The sequence below is a fragment of the Serinus canaria genome, chromosome 7, assembly GCF_022539315.1.
Source record: "Serinus canaria isolate serCan28SL12 chromosome 7, serCan2020, whole genome shotgun sequence".
In the NCBI taxonomy this organism is placed as follows: domain Eukaryota; kingdom Metazoa; phylum Chordata; class Aves; order Passeriformes; family Fringillidae; genus Serinus; species Serinus canaria.
The window spans coordinates 11,300,107-11,319,815 of NC_066321.1; the positions used below are offsets into that span (position 1 = coordinate 11,300,107).

Here is a 19,709-nt window from a genome sequence, read left to right on the forward strand (position 1 = left end):
CTAGATATGGAGACAAACCCACTTGAAAGCAAAGACGCTTTGGAAGGGGAGGTGTTAGCTTGAATTTAAGAACAAGAAAAAAATCTAAATAGCTTACTTGGAATTATATTTCCAGTCCTATTCGAAATGAGTTTTTCTGTCTGGGTTAGAATGATAGAGATAAAGCCACACACATAGTCCTATGTGCAAATAACTCTTTGATTGTGAGTGCAGAATCTTGTTTGCAAATGAAATTCCTGGGGAATGTAGAAGCCACATTTGTCTTGTATGGATTAGCTACTATATATGCATGTTGAACTTGGTATAATATATATTAAAAATCCATTTGCACAATGCAAGTCCAATGCAGTGTTAGTTCAAATGCTTGTCAGCATTTTTTAAAGGATGAGAAAATCTGTATCAGTGTTTGGACTCTGTTCTGACTGTGGAAGAGCAGCTTCTCACAGTGTTCTCTCTGACACCCAGTAGGCCTAAATCAGTGTGCAAATGTGCAAAGGAAGCAGAATTTTGTTCCTTGGGCATTTGTTCATTCATTCAGAAGCTGCTGAAATTGGTAGGAATCTGTCCACCAGCCCTCAGGGGTGGACATATTCCAAAATAGGGCTGAGTTTTCTTCTTCCAGTCTTGTTGATAATCACGTTAATTAAGTTTGCATTAGTTCGGTTTAATTTTTTTAAGCCTCTAGAAATGGTTTCAGAAGCTAATCTCAGTTTCACTTTATATATGATTTTAGACTTTGTTTTTCTTAAGTTGGAAAAGTCACACATCTTATCCCAGTTTTCCCCTCCTTAGTCACCTACCGATGAAGATACAAGAAAAAAAACAACAACTGTCGTAGATGCAGAAAAATCCGGAAAATTTTGAGGGTCTTAAATGGCCTTTGTGTAAGAGGAGGAGACATCAGTCCCTTCTCACCCGTTCTTGGCCCATGCACATCACTAAATGTGTCCTCCAGTACTGCCTGTTACTGTATGTAGTGTTGAATTTCAGCTTGATTTCCTCCTAGGACTTCCTGCAATGCCAAGGCCTCCCACTGGCCTTCTGGAAGGATGCAGATGAATTCCATTGCTGCTTCCTTAGGTGGTCAGGTTTAAATTCTTGCCTTCGTGACAGAAGTGAAGGGAAGCCTTGAGGTTTCTGAGAGGAGTGCAATGTCTGCCTGCCTCCTTCCCCGTGCCTGCCTGCCGTGGAGCCTGTGCTGGGCTTTGGTTCCACCTCATTAACAACTGACAGAGTGGCTCTGCTCACTTGTGTGGAGCTGTGCCAAACTTGCATGGGGTGGCATCTGGCTGGCAGAGAGCTCTAGAGCTTGCCTCCAGTGGTGCATCAGGCTGACCCTTTGTAAGGGGCAAGAATGCCCTAGAGCAGAGGAATCTGCAGCCTTGCTTGTGGTAAAGAAATCAGCAGCCAGTTTTTTGGCTGTTGGACCTACGTGAGTGTGCTCAGAGCTTGTTCAGTTGAGCCAGTGGTTAAAACGTTTTGTGTTTTCCCAGTTTTCTGCTGATGATTCCTTCTGTGTCTCATCTATAAATTGTTTAAAGGTATTTCCATGTGCTTTGCCTACCAAGTTGTTTTAAAACTAGGCGCTGGTGGAGAGGCTGAAAGTAGAGCTGCCTTGTAGGCTTTTTCCCTTGCAAGCAAGTTTGCCTTTTCTTATCGGAGTTAGGCATGTCCTTGTCACTTGGGGTCTAGCAGAAGCTTTCGGACCATGTTATGAATATTTTGAGGGCTCAGAGAAGGAATACAGCTCCCAATCGCTCTGTCTGGGCTGCTTGCCATTGTCTTGTCCTGCATGTGTGCCTTATGTGAAGTGGGTTTTTTTGGGTGGGAAGTGTGTGTGTTTCCCTATTCATATAAATCTGTATGCTTATGGTGGAGACAGAGGGCAGGAGATGAGTATCTATAACCAGTGGGTGCAGTTGTCTAGACTTCTTTTACCTGCTGTGGGTTTTTTTCCTTTCATTATTGTGCCTGAAACTGGAAGTCATCCTCTGAATTCAGGATAGCACTGGCATGAGTCCTGAGAAAAGAACTTCAGTCTTGGCTAAGAACTGACCGTGTTGAAAAGTATTGATGGAGGCTTTCTTTGTGTTACTCTTAATTATCATTTCTTTCCCATTAACTAGAGACAGATAATTGGAGCATAGCACTGGAAAGAGCTATTCTGTAGGAAACAACCCTACCTCAGGAAGGGGATGAACTGATGACCCCGTAAGCTTTCCTAGCTCAAATTTCAGTGGCTTTTCCATGAGGAAAGGACAGAACAAGGACTGAGAACACTTTGGGACTTTATATCTATTCTCTGCTTAAATAAAGAGAAGGCACACAATCTGTTTTCCTCAACACTGATTATGTTAAATAGGGCTCTCCATTACAAGTAAAGTTGCACTGATCTTGGATAAATATGAGGGACCTGTAAACAGCAGGGAAAATTCAATGAGCCTGAAATAAAAGTGTGGTCAGGCTGTGTTGACAGACTGTCACAGGAGTGCCTGCCAGCCTGTGCAGGTGAAGCAGGATATAAAGCACCAGACAGCTAGCTGGAAATCCCAGCGATGGAATTTGGAAGGGCATCTGTCACACCTGTCTCTGAAAGGGTGATCACCTTGTCAGAAAGTAATAATTTGATACAGGAAGCTGCATTTAGGAGACCTGAAATTTTTTGTTGTTGATCCTTTGTAAAGAAGCTGCTATAGAACAGGAGCAAAGGCTATGGAGAGGTAATATTTTTAAATTAAACTGGCTGATTGCATTACAGAAAGCAAAGAAGGTTTTGGACAGTGGGCTGTGGCTGTTTCCACTCCCTCCCCTGCATCTCAGCCAGCCTAATAAAAGGTGTTGCCTCTCCCAGTAAATTTCTTTTGTAGCCTGGCTAATTGTGTGTATAGTGTGTTAGACGCTGCTGCTGCCTTTGTAAGAAACTTGTTAACAGTGTGATTGTGTTTGCATCCCTCCAGGCCGGATTCGCACCAGGAGGCAGAGCTCTGGCAGTGCCACCAGTGTCACCTCCACGCCTGCCGATACCCGAGGCCGCAGCCGGGCTAAAGTGGTGTCCCAGTCCCAGCGTAAGAATCGCTTTGTTCTTGGGGGAGCAGAACAAAGAATTATTCCTGTGTTTCTCTTGAATTGCAGTAGCACCATCAGAGAATTGGGCTCACTTTGGACACGTAATAAAATGAATCTCCACCTAGCCGGTGTACGCTCCTGCTGACAAACAGGGCCCCAAATCCCAGTGCTTAGTTGTGGCCTTTTTTTACCAGTTGTGCAGCAGAATTTCGTGTCGCTGTGATGTGTAGCTCTAAATGACTGGCACTGTGTCTTGCTGAGACACCCCCTGTGCCTGTAGCTGACTGCTTGCCCTGCCAAGCCTCTCCTGCTTATGTGACTCTATTTCTGTATGTGTGACCACGTGAGCTGTCTAAAATTAATGGGGTTTGGCATCAGTTGAAAATAGGACATTACCTATTTTGTGTAGATATGGGAAAAAGGGTTCTGCTTTGATTCACATGACACATCTGTGCTCTCTGGCTTCCTGGCAAGGCACGTTTTTTTCCTAGGAGCCTCACATATGGTGCTGCTGCTTATTTGTCATGTGTATCTGAGGAGAATTTTGTCACTCAGACTTTAAAAAGGAACCCTGGGAAGGGAGAAACTCCCTGTTATGAGGACATCCAGCCTTTTAAATAGGAGATTGGGTTTGTGAAGGACCTGTCTGTTCTGAGGACTTGTCTTGCTTTGTACCCCTATTTGAAAGCCCTTCTCTGTTCATTCTTTCATTGCTTTGCTCTGTCATGCTGGAGATTTGAAAAAGCTGTTTATAGCCTTGTGTTAGACTGGGAGATCTGCAGAAAGACATAGTATATTGAGCGTGGGGCCAAATGGAGATCTTTACATTGAGGTCATAAGGATGTATTTGAGCTTTGGGGTGCTAATGTAAAATGATTTCTTCAGTATTGTACTTAGAACTTATCCAAAGCCAGAAGTCACCTTTTTTCCCTAAACTTAGTTTGGTGAAAAATGGTCAGACCAAATGAGACAAATCTCAGAAGTATTTAAATAATAGTTATTCTTTAAAGGTTTCAAAGATTATGGACTTAATTTTTCTGTAGAATGCCGTATGAAGTTTTCAGATGGTCATATCTGGACCTGCTGCCTTGGTCTAGTTTCCTGAGTTTCCAGCCTAGCCCAACTAGATGTGATCTTTATCCTCAAACCAAATGTTGCATGGAATAATTTACAAATTCAAATATGTTGAGTCAGTCACAGGACCAGATTCTCCATGCCCACACAGTGGATAACCATGCTGTAATTCCACAGACTTTGGGGTTGGGGTACAGTTTAGAGCAGAACTTGGGTCTTGGTTGACATTTTGCTGAGAAGTTTGTCAACCTTGGGAAGTTTAGTTGCATCTGCACATTAACTCACTGCATTCTGCAGGGGCTTTAGGAGTGACATGTTTGTAAATAAATCTGTCTGTATTGTGTATAGCACAAACCGCATGCTGAACGCTGTATTGTCTTGCTGTCTTTTAATCCACTTTTTGCCTGTCCCTTGGTCTGCCCTCATAATCAAGGATCCAGATCAGCTAATCCTGCTGGTGGTAAGAAACATTTTCCCTTTCTTGCTTTTTCACGTTATTTCCTTCACATTTTTTAACTGCTAAGCTTTTAGCTCTCCTCATTCTCTCCTAACTGTAAGACTTATAAAGCATTTTGTTGAAGTCCTAAATCAAAATGTGTATGGCAGGGGACTTTGCTTTCTCCCACTAATCAATCATGGTAAGCACATGTTCTGATGTCAAAGCTGGCTCACTGCTGCAGCTCAAACTCCAGGGGCTGAATTCTTCCCTTCAGTGCATCCCTGCTCACATCAGTGAGATGACTCTTAGGTCATGGTGCTGTGTGGAGAATGGAGCTGGCATCTTGTACAGTATTGGAGTGTATTTGATTGGTTTAATTTCTTGATTGATTAATTTCTTGGTTAGAATGGCTCTGGCCAAGAAATTGCAGGGGGCAAGTAACTTCATATATGTGGTATGGTATTGTTCCTGATGCTAATAGAGTTCCCTATCTTGTTACATTAAGTTAGAAGAACAGTCTTCAACTTTTGTTGTACTCTAGTTGTAACAGTATTTGGAAATGAAATTTTTCTGAGATGTGAGATGCATTTCAGCAAGAAATCAGTGTGAATATTGGTTCAAAATGTGATCTTGCCTGAGTATGCTCTTGCAACCCTTTCAAATATACTTTTCCAGACTGTTTCAGCAAATAAATTTTATGTCAGAAAAAGTAGTGGCAACAGGAGATTTTCAAGGACTCACATACTCATTTCTTAGAAGAAATGTAAAGTTGCCATGGACTATTCAAACAGACAAGGAAAAAAAAAACAGGCCAACTATTCAACTTGCTAAAAATTTTCATCATCTGAAAAATAAATAACTTAGGTTTAACCAGCCAGACCTAAGTAAGCCAGCATCTCTACGAATGTGAGGCTCATGGGGTTTACCCATTATTGTGCTGATCTGTTCAGATGTGGTGGGTTTTTTATTTTCCTTCACTGAATTATTGCGGAAAAGCAATGCCACCCCTGCAGTGTAGCACGAAGCTGCCTGAGCTGCTTTGCAGCAGGTGACCTGTGCCAGAAGCCAGGGCACTGCAGCACGGCTCTGCACACAGCCTGGTTGGTGTTGCTTTATGAGGAGAGGAGGCAGCCTGGAAATCCCTTGCTGCTGCAGCAAGGCTGCCCCAGCACCTCCACAAGCTCTCCTAAAGCCAACTAGGATGTTCATACACTGCAGTGTCTGCTTTGGGCTTGATCTTCATGGGCAGCAGAGGGTTGCAGATGTCAGTCTTTGTTGTCCATGGGCTTTCCTCAGTCTTCTTGAAAGCTTTTAGGGAACACTCCCATTAGTTTTCTGAGGGATTTGGATTAGATTCTTACATAGAGTTGATTGTGTTCCAGTTTTGCTGCCAGTGTGTTTAAAATCTTGGGGGGTTTTAATAGTTTGTTCCTCGTTTCTGGTTCTCTCCTAGCTGGGAGCCGGTCTAGTTCTCCGGGTAAGCTCTTAGGAAGCTCCTATGGTGGTCTGAGCAGTGGAACATCCCGAGTCCAGCCAGTGCCATCATCCTCAGAGAAGCGCAGCAAGATTCCTCGGAGCCAGGGCTGCAGTCGGGAGACGAGTCCCAACAGAATAGGCCTAGGTAAGAACAGTCCCTGCAGGGATGTGCTGGCCCATGTGCCTGAAGGAGGGGCTTTCCTCTTGGCTGGGGAGCTGTTCATGTTGCTGTTATTCTTCTGTGTTTTTCAGCTGACAAGTTAATGGGATTGTGGTTTGTAGGAGAGTAATTTCAATTTTCCAGGTTGAGCTTATGATTTCAAAGTGAGCCTAAAGATGTCATGATGTGTTTTCTGTTTGAAATTCAACACGAGCAATATTATTAGATCAAGAAGCAAGAACAATTGTAAATAACCATCAGAACAATGAGACCTCATTTAAGCTTATTCCTAAAATGAGTTGAGCAATCTTTACAGTCACATGGAATCAAGGGCAAAAAGTACCTTCTTGGATTATTTTAGAAATTTTGCATTTGAAATGGTTTGCTTCTCTTATCCTAAATATCCTGGCCACGCTCTTAGAACACATTTTAGACTTATGTAGTAATTGTTCTGGTTTTGATACTCTTGTCTCAGTAACTGTTATGTAAATATTCTGTAATAGTTTCTATTTTCAAATTTATCAGCAGACTTTTTTTTAAAGTCAGGTGAGTAAATATTATATATATAAAACTTTGTGTATCTGAGTTGAAGTGAAAAGGTATTCAGTGTGCTGTCTGAACATTTTCATTTTTTGATATATATTATAAGTTTGAACTTAATTTAGAAGGACATTTTAAATGATAGTGATTCTAAATTATTTTTATCTCCAGAGACTTTACTTGTAGATTGAAATTGGTTGAAAATGTATCCTTACTGTTGGCAATTAAATTTATATCTATTGCCATAGCAATAGTTCTATATTTTGCATTTGAGCTGCATCTTTATTTAGAGGAGATCGTTAATAAAGAACTATTTTATTCATTCTTTCCAGTATACTGAAATGAGTTTAAAGCACCTGAGTGTATATGCCATTATGATTCATTAAAAATACTGCATATTCATTGTGACTGCTTTTCCAAATTCGGTGTTTTTCTCATGTCTGATCTATTTTATGGGCCCTGTACGAATACATTATGCTTTTCTGTTCGTTGCTTTTAAAATGTAAAGTGCTTCCCAAACACTAGAGGTAATTGTTCTGCTGTCACTGTGTAGAAGAACATTGCTTTTTAGGAGGAAGCAAAGAATGGTGGATGGTACCATCACACATGCTTAAGCTGATCATCATATTATGTGGTCTGATTTGAAACATTCTTGAGCACCTGAAGGGAAATTGCCTTGTGTAGAATCCTCACTCTTGGGTTGCCTGCTTTCAGGTATATTATAGGAGCCTTGAATTCTTTTGAAAGAGTACTTTGTATCATTTCCTCTGTTGTGCTCCCTGAGAACATAATCAGTGCTTGTTCTTTGAGAGTGGGAGAGAGATCTGACATGTTTCAGATGTGTGGCTTTCACCTATTCCCCCCAGGCTGATGGACACAGCCTGGGTTGAGCTGTTATGGGAACAGGAGTGTCTGACACTTAACTGTTCAGTTGCAGAAATTCTGTCTCTTTATTGAATTTTGAAAGTTGTAATACTGACCCAGATGGAGACAGCTTTTGAGCTGTCAGCTATATACCATTATTCCATTGTACTTATTACTTTATGACATAGTAGCTAACAGTATTTTATGCTTTTTTATTGTGTTGCTTCAGTCTCTATATTTCCTTGATATTTTATTTTGTTTGTTCATTTCATTAAATAAACTCCCACTCACCTTGATTCCAAATACAGAAACCATCCCCTGGAGTATTTCAGGCTCTCTGGGGCAGTAGCAATAATAGAGCCCCCTCCATGTGGATGCCTGTTAGCATCAGAACCTTGCTGCTAGCTTTGATTTCCATGGTGACTACCGGTATCCATGAAGTAGATTCCTTCTTTGTGCTGGGGAGCTTGAAGAAGATTTTGTTTCTGCAGAGGCAGCACAACAAGGAACATTCAGTGTTCTGAGGTCCTGTGTGGTCACCTGTATGTCTCTGCTTGTGAAATTTCAGTTTTAAGCCTGCCTCCGCTATCTGCTCAGTGAATTTTACTAGTGGTGGTATCCTGTTGGGGAAGGAGGAGTGCAGTCCATTTATTCTTGAGCATTTCTTTGGGCTCCTTGAAGGAGATCATGTGCTCAAACAGGTGATGTCCATTTCCCATGGATTGAAAATTATCAGCCTGAAGTTAATTCTGTTGGATGCTCTGCAGATCGTGTGGCACAGCTGGATCTGAAAGAAGTGAGAGATCCAAGACAGCCATTCACTGAAAAGTGGAGCAAGCACAGCTGCCTATCAGCTTCATGCAGCAACACTTTTTCTGTTGGGGTTATGCTGTGTACATTCATTGGAAATCTGCAGGCAGTTCTTGACTTGCCTTGACTGGGTGTTCCCCACTGCAGAGCTTTCCTTTGGCTGTTTGGCAGAATTTCAGACTCTTTAAAACCCTGGTATTGATGTAAGAAAGCGTCTGCTGATTTTTAGTCTCCACTTAAGAATCATTAAAATTCACACCCTAATGAAATACCAGTTTCTTCTGGTAGATTGGTAAACAGGGGCACTTTGATGTTCTGCTGGTGATATTTGCATCTGTTGTGTTCCACTGGCATAAGACTGCTTGATAGTGTGTTTTGATAATGGTGTGAGCCATGTCTAAGTGCTCTGACTTTCCAGATAAAATTGGTTAAACTTGGATGTACAGTGCACATTACAAAGTTGGAATATTATTGGGAACAACCCATCCTTGTCCTGTCCTAGACTTTATCACAGCAGAGCTGGCTGTGGTTCTACTGTCTGCTTTCATGCTGCCTATCCACTTAATCCATTTTGCTACTCATTCACTTGATTCTGTCCAGCTTTTGGGGGTTGAGAATTCTCCAATTGAGACTTGGTCTGTCTTTGCTTTTGCTTCCTGCACTGCAGAGACAGGCTGTCACAGTGTGACAGACTTAGCTAAATGACAACACTGCTGGCCTTTACTGCTGGCAGTGTCTAAAGGAAATAGTCTGAGTAGCTGATACAAAATCTTCTCTATACAACATGGTGCTGAAAATGTGACGCAGGTGCCTGGGAGTCCACAGCAGACTCATCCTTCAGTTCTTTTCAATCTTTTTTTTTTTTTTTTTATTTTCTTTTGTAACATGCAACCCTTTTATTTGACCATTAATCCTGAAGTACCCAGTGTTTGGCTTTGGGTGTTCTGTTTGTGCAGTTAGTATTATGCTTCATCTGTAGCATTGTCCTACTAGTGTAGGACAATGCAGTTAAAGTGCATTTTCTTCACACTTCATGCTGCTGCTGTTAGCTGGTATGGGAGGAGAATCTATTGTGTGCATCCACTAATTGTTGTTATCATTCACATCTCTCCCTCTCTAAAGAGCCTTTACTGTTTTTAGTATGGTTGTATTATAGAAAAGATGGGCAGATCTTCTCTTTTTAAGAGAAATGACTGCTTGTGCAAACCTGATGTGAAGGCTACCATTATTTACATCTAAGCATGAGACCCAAGAATGAGAAGTTTGCTTCTAGAGAGTCTGCAATTTCAACCAAGTATTTGTGTGGAGAACTTTAGTATTACTTTTACCTGTAGTTCACTTGTCAGCTTTTTCCCTTGTACATCTGAGATGGGATTATTGTACTCATGAACCATAATTTCATCCAGTTCCTATAATTTAGTCTGTTTTATTTATTGTAAGACCATCTAACTCACTATCATTAGACATTATGGTGATCTAATCAGCTTGGTTGATAGCTCACCTCACATTGTCTGACATCAGAGGTCAACCATCAGAACCATTAATTCATCGCAGAGACATGAACTTGATTTTGCAAAACTGGGAGGGATTTGACAAAGCAAGAATCTGGCAGAAGTCTCTATTTGAATTTTAAAACCTTAATATGAAGGTTTCTATTTTGTTCTGTACTGTTTCGCTTGAAGGATGCTAATATATCCATTGTATGTGGGAGCACTGAAGCACTGTAGAGGAACTTCAGCTTGAGTTGAGGCATTAAAGTTCTGTATACAAACTGATAGAGATTTGTAAGAATATATGTATTCTGAAGCATGCAAATGACATTATTTTTATAAAAATGAGGGTACAGTCAAAGTATTAGGACATTCATATCATGCATATGTGCCTCTGTGTTTTGTCACCAAAGCTGGTAGATTAGGTTTTACTCTCTGCCTGAGAAAATTCCTCAACGATGATTCCTGAACACTTGAAATATGCTACTGCCTTTTTAAAACAGCAAGGGAAATCCCTCCTGTCATTAAATTTTCCCAGCAATTATCTGCTGGTTTTTGCCCTAAGAAAATATTGTATTCTTCATCAGGCATAAAGCTTACTAAAAAACTTTTTACAAACATTTTTAAAACATTCAGAGTCTCAAACACATCTGCAAGCATGTAGGGTTTTGTACAAGTAAAGAATATAGTGTAAAGCTCCCCTGAAGTATGCATATGTCTCAAACTGTGTGCATATAAAACCCTAAAGATAAACTTCTAGAAGTGTCTGAGGAGCAGAAGTTAACTTCTGTTAAATATCTGAAGCTACTGCTCTCTTCAAATTCAAATCACTTTTTAACCTGTCTTTCAGGTATTCAGGTTCTAAATATTTTTTCCCCGGTATCTTTCATTGGAGAAAGACATCTCTGCAAGTCTGTGCAGTACACCTTTTTTTTCCTTAGGATATTTGTTCAAAAAACTCTCCTTGTGAAAGGCAAATCTATGTAAAAACATCATATTGGTATTACTTAAAGAAATTTTTGTCTGCTCATTTGTTCCAGAAGGGTGTTTATTTTAAAATGAAGAAAGAAATATTTCAGAAGGGTTTCTTTCAGCCTCATCTGTTTTGCAACAGTAGAGCTTCCCTAAATGATTGAAGATTCCTGCTCTACTGGAATAACAAAACTTAGATTGCTTAAGAAAAAAAGCAGACTGTCAGCCAGACATTAATGCTGCTGAAATTTCACATCACAAACACAGCTCAGCATGTAAGGTAGTTGGTTTGTAAAGAGCCTGAGCAGGCTGCTACAAATTGTACTTACTAATGTGATAATTACCATAACTAACAGAACTGTGACTTGACTTTGAGCTTTCTGTCCTCATTAAACTTGTTCACCTTCTCTGAAACTCTCCATGCTGCATGCTAGCACGGAGCAGTCGTATCCCCCGACCCAGCATGAGTCAGGGGTGCAGTCGTGATACCAGCCGTGAGAGCAGTCGAGATACAAGCCCTGCTCGGGGCTTCCCTCCACTTGGTGAGTACATGTAGGCATTGGAGCTTTAAGGGTCAATCTTTTTTTTCCTTTTTCCCTTGTTGTGATTACCCTTTCAAGACACTGCTAGGTGGAATGAGTTCTTTTCTGTCCTCTGGATTCCTGACACTCCCCGTTTCCAACCCCATTTTTTCCTCCTTCTGTTTTTTCTGCATGCTTCAATTCTGGTTCTCAGCACTTCACTGTTAGCAGGGAAATAGCTTAGTTTGAACTTTTGCAATTTTTAGTTTGATTGAATCAGCTTCTCTTGGGCTGTTGTGCTTCGCTTAATAACACTGATGGAAATCTATGGGAGGGCAAGCCTGGATTTTCCAGGTCACAGCTGAAGTAGTTTTTGTAGCATTGTAGCCTGTTGTTGAGTGACTCAATTATTTGTGATTGGATTTTCTTACAGCTAGGTACTGGTACAAGATATAATTTCTATCCTGAGTCCTCCAGTGGAGATAGGAGCTCTCTTTTTGTAGAGGTTTTACAGGACAGTCAATCATCGTTAAAGTTTTACATGCTGTAGGAAACTTTGTCAGGCAGTGTAAAACCAAGGAAAGACTGAGATTTTAAAGGAGCATCATTAAACTGCAGTTAAAGTGTACAGTACAAATAGAAAATCTCATTGCACTTTCCTTATGCAGAAGTTTTTCTGCACAATGCTGAATACAGCAAGATAGTTAATGTTTCTGATCAAATGCCATATCATATGTTCAACCCAATACATTACTTCTTGTATCAAAACTTGTCATCTCAGACATGAAATACAGTTATTTCCAGGCCCTCTTTATTTATGTAGTAATTTAATGAGGAATGGTGTTACAGTATCTATTTTGCACATAGTGACCAAATACAGTTGTATGATGTAATGTGTAAAAGAAACAGAGCACGAGTTTTAATATTGAAGAAGCCTTTGGGTTCAATGACTTCATTATATCAAGCTATAACAAAGTCTGTTTACATTATTATCTCAACTTCTGGTGAAAAATGGATGGAGTTCCAACTTTCCACTCATAACTTGGTTCACAGCTCTTTAAGATAAATAGATGAACATCTTATTTTATTGATTAAATGAAGCTGATTTGATATCAGATCTAGAAAAAGACAGTAGATCCACAACTGTAGCTTATTTTTATAGTTAACCTGCCTAGCTTTAATTTTGAATGAAGCTTTTTTCCTCCAGCCAAAATGTATAAGTGGGCTGGATTTTAGTGTTAATTTGTCAGTGTTCTATGTCACTGTGCTGTGTTTGTTTATTTTATTGAAAATACAGTCACTGAAGTACTGTCTTGAGCCCTTGTTCTGAAAAGCAAATGGAGTGTATCAGAGCCATAGTTGGCGTGAGCTTTGGACTTCCACCAGTGCTGAGTCTGATTCTCACACTGACTATAAATCTCAGTTACAGATGTGTGTTACACTGTTTTATTGTGTGGAAATTGTGAGGAAAGTGTAATCTCTTTTTAGCTCATGATTTTTAATTACCTGAAGAGTTATGCATTTCTAGAAATACATTGCTATTAGGTCATAAAGGTTACATGGGGAGGAAATGTAACAACAATAACCCAATGTTGTTGTTACCTTATTACCTTTTTCTTGTGTTTTCATTGAAATGCTTTAAGATCAAAGATGTTAACTTATTAATTATGTGGTGTGTAATTAATCTCAAAGAAATTGATATATGTCAGTTTAAGCCAAAGCAGTGTGATTCTCTTACAGTAATTTTAGAACCCAGTTAATCTCACAAAAATGCAAAGGTAATATAATCCTGCTGTTCATAGTCTGATTTTGCCTATAACGATTAAGTTGTATATTTGTGAATTATATTTAGAGTAACTAAATGGAAATGACAAGATTGTTGCATTTAACAGCTTTATGGTCAGTGTCAGCACTGGCATCCTGTTGTTTTGGGGCTGCAGTGCAGGCATACGTGTCTGTGTATCATGAGTCCTGCCTCCTAAGTTAGTAAAAACAGTCAAGAGTAAATCTGTACTCAGCCTCCTGAGTACAGATTCACTCTCAAAATTTTTTTGTTATTCTTGTTTCTCCCTGGGCATTGATCTTACAGTGGTGTCCACAGGGGCACAGTGGATGGCTTGGGGGAAAGCAGTTGTGACCTACAGACCTTAATTGTGAGGTTCAGTCCATAATCCCGCAGTGATCATGCAAATCTTTCATGAGTTTACTTATTTATGGCAGTGGGATAGTGCTCTTGAATAAATGCATGTGTTCTCCATGGCCAAAGGCCAAATTTCATATAGCTTTTAGTAAAGCTCTCAAAGTCAGAAAACCCCAACATTTTATTTATCTCTCATGCTGATTCCTATTTCATAGTATTAGTATTTGTGTTTATGAATGCTTTACCTTAAACAGAAGACTTAGAATTTTCTGCTGCACACTTATGTGCATAATTGACAAAGCCTATTTGTATTGTAAGGTGATTCTGCTTTATTTTTTCAGTTTCTTGACAGTACTAGTTATGATGTTAAAGCAGCAAGGCCTTCAGTGAGTCTGTGGTGATGAATTGCTTAAATGAACAGTCGGTTTCTTGGGTCAGTTGCTTTGAGCTGGTGAGCATGTCATTGCTAGACATAGGGAAAACTTCATTAGAAAAACAAAATTTCTGTAATTTGGGAATGACTGGGCCCGTTTTTCGTTTGCTTTCATAAAGAACTCACTTATATGCTGAAGCCAAGAACTGAAAACCTCTCCAAAGGCATTTTTTGATTGATGTGCTGCTAACAACTGGGAATTGAAGTGGGAGCTATATTTGACTTAGGCTCCTCTGCTACTGTGTGCACTCCATTGCTTTTAACAATTTGTATACATGTGTTGTTCTGGATGGGCGTGTGATGTGCATATTCTCCTTAGCTCTGCATGTACATACTGAGGTTCAAGAAACATGTATGCAAAATTTGTTAAAAGCACAGGACCTTTGGAAGTAGCAACTGAAAATGTGTGTACGTGTGTTTACCTGGAAAAGAAACCAACCTGAGGACCTCTGCAGTGGTTGGTGACCTCCCTGTATGACTCTTCCTACTTATGTGGTTACGCATTCTCTTTGTTAACGTTGATTTTATTATGCATAGGCTACAATGTTGTGGAAAACTACCTGCAAGCACAATTCGTAACCATTCCTCATGGCTTCACTTTGGGGTTTAGATCAGACACATCTAAACCCTTCTCTGTAGTTATGTGCTCCACGTTCTCGTGACGGCCGCCCGCCAGACCTGCAGGTCTGGAACGTGACTGATGTGCATCGGGGTGTTTTTGCTGAGCTGCACCCAATTTGGGACTGTTCCAAATGAGTTTGTCATGCATCGTGTTAATGGTCACAGGGGAAGGGGGGAGCTCCAGGTGGAGGCGTCGCAGCGGGGCTCGCACTGTAGCTGTTCCGCATCCACACGCAGCGCCATTCCCTGTCACTATGAAACACCTCCGCCGGTGGCGGTCACACGCATCCCCTTTGGATTGTGGCATTTTCTGTCTCAGGTTCAATGTGTGTTAATCCTGTGGGTGTTGCCATTCCTTCTACTTGCAGCTTCTCGACGTCATTCCAGGTCCACTAGTGCTCTCTCCACTGCTGATTCTGTTGGGCAGTCAGGTGAACAAGCGCTAACTGCATGAATCCGCTTCTTATACGTAGTCTTGTTTTACACCATCCTAACATCTGCCATCGTGTGCATCAGCCAGCACTTGGCATGTGCTTCTCACCGCTGCCGGGCTTTCTGTTCTGCTTTTGTTCAACGTGGCTTTTTGTTTTGAGTTTCATTTATTGAATGTTTTTAATTTTGTGCATTTTAGGAACATTGTGAACAGTGTTTAAACAAAGGGTGATCCAGGGCTTTCTCAATTCTCCTGTAAATTGGATCAGTTGTGCAGCATGGGCTAAATCCTGACTGATGCAGAGTACTTGCAAATTCTTTTTCCTCTTTAGCAGTGTAGCACTTTCCAGTGCTGAGGACAGGATCCCAATGGGTTTTATGCCATTTATTACTAAATATTCTGGACTCCTGTCTCTGTTAATGAAAGTTCTTTGTAGGATCCCCTCCAAAATACACAGGAGCAGCAAAAATTAAGCACCTGTTGAGTTTTCAGAATGAGCTTTGGAGCATAATACATGCTGATCCATCCTTCATATAATTTTCAAGGCCTTGTCCAAAGTACATGGAAGTTTTTGGAAAAAAAAAAATCTCTTAATTTCACTGGGCTTTGCATAGTGTGACTGGTAGTTGCATGTAATGAGAAAAATCTGCAGATTCCAGTTATTTCTGTCCCACCCCTGTACTGGATTTGCAGTTATGGAGAACCTATAATTCCTTTTGAAATAAGGATATTTTTTGGGAATCTTAATAATAATTGAATGAGGGTTAGCTTTGGAACAACAGAGACTTAATTGTGGGGACAAAAATAATGTAGAAGATGAGGGCTTCAATGTTTTCCTGGAGGCTAAAAATCTCATAAGGAATTTGTTATATGAAAGTTATTTAATTAACACACTTCATACAGGGAGTGAAAAATACTTTGTTTCTCATGAGCCTAGTTAAATGGCTATCACTTAACTAAAACTCTCAAAACATTTCCCTTATCATGTTACTTAATAGAAATGATGCAAGCTGATTTGACTGGCATTTTTCAGATAAAAATTTGAATTTGTATTTAACCAAAATAATTAAAAATATTTAAAACATCTGAGTTGTAATACAGATTTAACCTTTGTTTGCTTTTGGCTTCCTGTGATAGTCACTTCATGTTTGGCTCCTGTGGTTTGGTACAAAGCATAATTAAATTTTGTATGGTTACCTGTGTGCTACAGAAGGCCAAAACATTCTAAAAATGGCAAAATAGGATTAATAATGGTGGTTGCAAATTTTCACTGAGTTAGTAGAAAGTATAAGGAATTAATCTGGCCAGGGAGAGGAGGGAATGTGGCCAGAGCATAGTCTGCAGGTTTCTTGCCCAGTAACATTGGGCTTGACTGTTCGGGTTATTCCTGGAGCCAGGTGTGTTCCCAGCCCCACATCAGAGATACATTGAGGTCTCTACTGTGGTCTTATTTCAGCACTCCAGGATGGAAGCAGTGTCTTGGGGAGAAGCCTGGAGTAACTTGGGTGTTGTAAATTTAAAAATCACTGAACAAAGTAGTTCAGAAGATTCCTGATAGCCGTGGAGATAGAAGCCAGCATGCCACACTGTACTTAAAGTGTTTAAAAAGCACAATTTTCTTTTTTTATGCTGGGTATTTAAACTGATCTACAATTGAATTACTTTGTCATTTTGTTCTTCATTTAAAAAAAAAACCCAACCAACTATCTTCCCTTTTTTAATGTAATACTAAATTTATTCAAAAACAAATGACAGTGCTATTTTTCATGCTATGTAGTTTCAAAAGTTAAAGCCAAATTTTGATCTCAGTAACACTTGAGTAATGTAATTGGTTTGGATTTAAATATAAAACCAAGTCCAGAACTTACCTCAGCAGTTACAGCCCTTGTACTGTACCAGATCTCATTTATACTTTGGAAAATCCTTGTCCTCTGTACAACTTTATAGTGTATAAATCTCTTTAGTGGTGACTTTAGTTTCAGTCAGACCTACCGCATTATCATCTCTGTGCTTCTGTTAAGTGTGCACAGATTTTTCCATTTTAGGAATAAAGCACTGTTTCATCTTCCTGTTGGAAATTATTCTTTGACCCAAGTGCATTAAAAAAGGGGATAGTAATAACACATACAACTTTTATTTCTTTGTGAAATGTCATGATTTGATTACTTTTTGGCAGTAGTTCTAAGAAGTTTGTTTCTTTTTTTCCCTTTGTAATGTGTTTTGTAGATATGTGCTTTTGTTGTAAATCAGTAATGTCTTGTCTGGGTATGTAACTCTAAGAAACAGGTAAATTTTTATAGGTATCACTTCTGTTTGAAATAAATATTAGTCTGCAGGGTTTTTTTTTCTTTTCAAAATACTTTGGACTTTAAAAATCTTCCCTATTTCCCCGCAGTAGCTTAATCTCAAATAAAGCTTTGTAATTAGTACAGTAGAACTGGCCAGCTTCAATCTCTGATATAAATTATGCATGTCAGTGTGAGCTAATCCCTAAAATTTATTTCAGTGCAGTAGGTTCATAAAGGAGAAAGCAATGAAATTTTTGATATGCAGTGTTTTCCCCAAAAACACATTAAGCTGCTGAATACCATGTTTGGCCTCAGTTTTGAGCAAATCCACAATATGGTTCAGCAATTTGATAAGCAGTATTTTTCCACTGTTAAATTAATTATAGATGAAGTATTAAAAGACCTGTGTGACTTGACCCCTCTCTCCTGCTGCTTGATGTGGATCAGCTGAAGGTCTCTTAAATGCATTCGTGCAGCTTGATCCATGCACCACTGAATTTGCTGGTAAAACTCCTGTTGGGATGTGTGGGTACAGGGACAGAGGTGTAATGTATGTTCCAGGAGGGATAGTCTAAGTCCTCCATGAGCAGACACAAGCCCACCCAGAAAGAAAAACTTGGAATGTCATAACCAATCTTTCTTCTTATGGAGCAGAGCCAGGATCTCAGTATCTCTTATCTGATCTGCCCCCCTCTAGAAGGACTCAGCTGCCAGAACCTGGCCTGTAATACTTAAGTTACTGATTCTGTCTTAGCTCTGCTAGTAGACCTTTCTGAATTTTGCTTTGCTAAAAAAAACCAACAACTTAAATAACTTTTTTGGTAAACTGGGCAAATGATAGTAAATTGAATAATGTTAGGAGTGTAAATGGCATTTTAAACTCAATGCCATTGCTTTGGATGCCATTGAGAGCTTTGCCATCAAATTCAAAGGGAAAAAAGATTGTATTGTCTGCTCAAAACCAGTTTTGATATAGACCTCTGGAATTTAAATTTCTGCTCAAGAGAACCAGTAATTGGAGTGACTTCACAAATGAGTTATTAAGTTAATTTTTATACTGTGAAGGTGTAGGGGTATATTCTACTGGTTAATCAAGCCTTGAGACATAAAATAGACTAATCTGGTGCTACTAGTCTCACATCCTTGCCTGAGAGAAAAGGCTGCAGGATAGATGAGTGCTCGAGTATTTACATGTTCTGACACTGGGCATGGTTCTGTCTCTCTAAAGTTAATGAGAAGCTCTCTTGATTTTTGAGAGTGCCAGATTGGGATGGGCATGTCTGCTTCTGACATTAAAATAAAACTTGGAGACAACTGAGTAAAAAGAAACAGAAAAGAGATACCCTGCTTCCCATCTTAAAATAAATAAATGAAAAGTTGCCCTGAGGATCCAAAATTGCCTCCAACGCCCAACAAACAATAGTTTATTTCTTACCCTAATGGCAGACTCTGTGGAGCTCTGGGTAAAAGGGCATTTAATGGAAAAGCACTGTGAGTTCCCAGAGTCTGTGGGGAGAAGTACTCAGGCACCTGATTAGGATTCCAAATGAATGTGAATTCATTTAACAATCCCTTTCACTGTTGTCTTTTGTGCAGACCGGTTTGGACTCGGACAGCCAGGCAGGATGCCTGCTTCTGTGAATGCCATGCGAGTCCTGAGCACCAGCACAGATCTGGAGGCTGCTGTGGCCGATGCACTGGTAAGAGGAAAAATACAAAATGCTTCCAACTCCAGAAAGTGGCTTTAAGTTACCTGTACGTATGTTCTCCTCTTTCTAAATAGCTTTATCCTGATTGTGCCAGATGCTGTAGAGTTACCTTTTGCTGTTTTGACTTTGGGTATACTGGCAGCAGTATGTTTTTCTGGATTCCATGTCAGTTTTCTGCAGCTGTCATCAGACAGAGTGCTGTGGCTTGGTAGTACAGCTGCAGGATGGGTTGAATCAGCTGTTTGCCTTTCACTTGGCTGTCAGAGAACATGCCCAGCACTGTGAGGGTGCTCAGCACTCGTGGGGACAGAGATTTCCATCAGTCCTATTACCTGCATGAAGACTTTGTCAGAAAAACAGTGTTCTCTGTTAGTGTCAACTCCTGATCAGGTTTTAGCAAGAACAAGTTTCTGCCCTGTGGTTTTTGCACCTGGGTAGATACACAGAGAGCTCATAACTTGGCTTGCATGGAATCTGTACCATCTCATGCTGTTACGGTGTAAGTTGAATTGTATTTTTCTGGTTTGCTGCTAATACTTTCAGACATTCACTGCTTTTCCTAGCAAATTTTATGTCATTTTAAGAAATGTTGCTGTCCTATATAATCTTATTGTACTATGGTATCTCTTGGGTAGAACCCAGAAAGTGTCTTCTACTTTTCAGAAGGCACATG

At 40.0% G+C, this 19,709-nt stretch overlaps 1 protein-coding gene across 1 annotated transcript in view; it reads left to right on the plus strand.

Annotated features, from left to right (window-relative positions):
* The window catches only part of CLASP1 (cytoplasmic linker associated protein 1), a 169,239-nt gene that overhangs the window by 96,258 nt on the left and 53,272 nt on the right, over positions 1-19,709 (plus strand). The window contains exons 20-23 of the mRNA XM_050976617.1: positions 2,958-3,065; positions 6,033-6,200; positions 11,326-11,433; positions 18,924-19,027. Coding sequence (XP_050832574.1) covers positions 2,958-3,065; positions 6,033-6,200; positions 11,326-11,433; positions 18,924-19,027 — 488 coding nt within the window. The remainder of the gene's footprint in view (positions 1-2,957; positions 3,066-6,032; positions 6,201-11,325; positions 11,434-18,923; positions 19,028-19,709) is intronic.